This window comes from Nansenia antarctica (assembly GCF_963989245.1).
Source record: "Nansenia antarctica genome assembly, chromosome: 10".
NCBI lineage: Eukaryota > Metazoa > Chordata > Actinopteri > Argentiniformes > Microstomatidae > Nansenia > Nansenia antarctica.
In genome coordinates this window covers 8,214,780-8,217,279 of record NC_137680.1, presented here as the reverse complement: position 1 = coordinate 8,217,279, position 2,500 = coordinate 8,214,780, and the positions used below count along the sequence as shown (strand labels likewise).

At 43.4% G+C, this 2,500-nt stretch overlaps 1 protein-coding gene across 1 annotated transcript in view; it reads left to right on the top strand.

The window, feature by feature from the left end:
- The window catches only part of sgk2b (serum/glucocorticoid regulated kinase 2b), a 6,900-nt gene extending 4,489 nt beyond the window's left edge, over positions 1 to 2,411 (top strand). Inside the window, exons 10-12 of the mRNA XM_080541323.1 lie at positions 1 to 125; positions 1,104 to 1,193; positions 2,063 to 2,411. The exon at positions 1 to 125 is cut by the window's left edge and continues 31 nt beyond it. Of these exons, the coding sequence (XP_080397449.1) occupies positions 1 to 125; positions 1,104 to 1,193; positions 2,063 to 2,233 (386 nt within the window). The 3' untranslated portion in view covers positions 2,234 to 2,411. The remainder of the gene's footprint in view (positions 126 to 1,103; positions 1,194 to 2,062) is intronic.
- Positions 2,412 to 2,500: the final 89 nt, after the last annotated feature.

Here is a 2,500-nt window from a genome sequence, read left to right as displayed (position 1 = left end):
TGTTTGAGAACATCCTTCATGCCCCCCTACAGCTCCGTAGTGGTGTGTCCCAGTCAGCTTGTTCTCTTTTACAGGGACTGCTGGAGAAGGACTGCACCAAACGCCTGGGGGCGAGCCACGACCTTGTAAGCACCAATACTATACACCCCCACACACACACACACACACATACACACACACACACACACACACACACACACACACACACACACACACTGTCTGTTTGATCCGATGCCGTCCAAAAGGTGAAACCTCTTCTGGAGCCTCAGGGCCAAAAACACAAAAGTCAGAACAAGCCCACTGTAGACAATTGACTATCTTCCCCAAGCACACCCCATGCATACGGACTACCTTCTCCTTCCAATCTCACATCAAGTCCATCACCAAATCCGCCTTCTTCGACCTAAGGAACATTGCCAGACTCCGACCCTCACTCTCGGACTTCACTGTTGCTGAAACCCTGCTTGCTACCCCCCCCGCACCAACCTGCGAACCTTCGGGGACAGAGCATTCAGTGTGGCAGCCCCCACCCCTCTCTCCCTTCGGTGGTCCGCAACATCCCTACCCTGGACTCCTTTAAAACGGCCCTCAAGTCCTACTTGTGCCAGTTTGCCAAGGCCTTCGGCCTCTAATTTAGTTTTTGTTTGCCTGAATGTTTGTCTGACTGTTTTTTGTTATTTTCTTAATGTCTCTCTGTAAAACGATCTTGGGTCCCCTGAAAGGCGCTATATAAATTAAGTTATTATTATTATTACCTTAACCGTAAGCTCACAGCCACTTTACTACTTGAACTATCTATTTTATTACTAGTTATACTGCTAATTGTATCCTGTCTTATTTGTCACTTATGTCCTGTACTATTGTCACCTTTTTATCTTGAATTATGCCTATTGCCTTATTGTCTTGTGCTGCAATGCCAGGAACCGAAGCTTAAGAATTTTACTCTCTTACACTTACGTGTAATGTCACGTAACAATAAACATGAAACTTGAAACGTGAAACACACACACACACAAACACACACACACACACACACACACACACACATTCAGATACACCTCACACCCTCAGGTGAGCTGACGTGGTGATCTCTTTTACTGTAGGCGGAGCTGCAGCGCCATTCCTTCTTCCTGTCAATCAACTGGGACGACCTACTGGCTAGGAGAGTCCCACCTCCTTTCATCCCAAACTTGGTAAGTGTGTGTGTGTGTGTGTGTGTGTGTGTGTGTGTGTGAGTGTGAGTGTGTGTGTGTGAGTATGTGTGTGTGTGTGTGTGTGTGTGTGTGTGTGTGTGTGAGTGTGTGTGTGAGTGTGTGTGAGTGTGTGTGTGTGTGTGTGTGTGTGTGTGTGTGTGTGTGTGTGTGTGTGTGTGTGTGTGTGTGTGTGTGTGAGTGTTAGTGTGTGTGTGTGTGTGTGTGTGTGTGTGTGTTTGTGTGTGTGCCCAATTCCAAAATCAACACTTACCCTACCCCATTGGTTCCGTTTTGGTAATAGGTCCATTGTACCCTCTGATTAATCTACTTAATCTTTTGTTTACCCAAAACAAAGATCGGGGAAAAACTCCCGACACATAGATATTGGCTTTGCCTCACATCAATCATTTCCCACAGTGCTTGCACACAGCACGTTTTTGATTCAGAGTCACTCCTCGCAGTCCTGTGATTCGCTAAAATAGTTACATTTCAGGATTAATAGTGCAGCATAATAATAATAATAATAATAATAATAATAATAATAAATAATAATAATAATAATAATAATAATAATAATAATAAATAATAATAATAATAATAATAATAATAATAAAAATAATAATAATGTATAATAGCATGGAGGTTAGGTTACCCTCTGACAGGCTAGGTTGTTGATATCCAGTACACTCACAAGACATGTCTGGGGATAGGACCTAGGGGTGTGTGAATATGTGTGTTTCTAATCTTTCTCTCCTCACTCTCTCTTTATCTTCTGTCTCTCTGTCTCTCTCTCTCTCTCTCTCTCTGTCTCTCTCTCTCTCTCTCTCTGTCTCTCTCTCTCTCTCTCTCTCTGTCTCTCTCTCTCTCAGTCTGGTCCGTGTGATGTGCGGTATTTTGACCCTGAGTTCACATTGCAGCCAGTTCCTGCCTCCTTGGGTTTGAGTGACAGGTGGCAGGAGGGCATGACTATAAACAAGGCCTTCCAAGGATTCTCTTACATGTCCCCAGCTAACACACAAGTCACAGAGCTCCTCCCATAACTTTCCCAGACATTCCCAATATTGAATCAACCCTAACCTGCCTGCTGAGACCCTTCTTGATGGCCTCTTGTAAAAAAAAAAAAAAAAAAATAAAGACTGAATGGATGCAAGAAGAATGATGGACACCCCAACTAGCCTACCAGAGACGGACGTGGGCTATTACTGTTTGCACTTATCATATACTGTACTTTGTTTGTGTATTTTTTAAAATCTGTTTTTAATAAATATTACATTGTGTTTTCTTAACATGGATCCGATTGTCCTCTC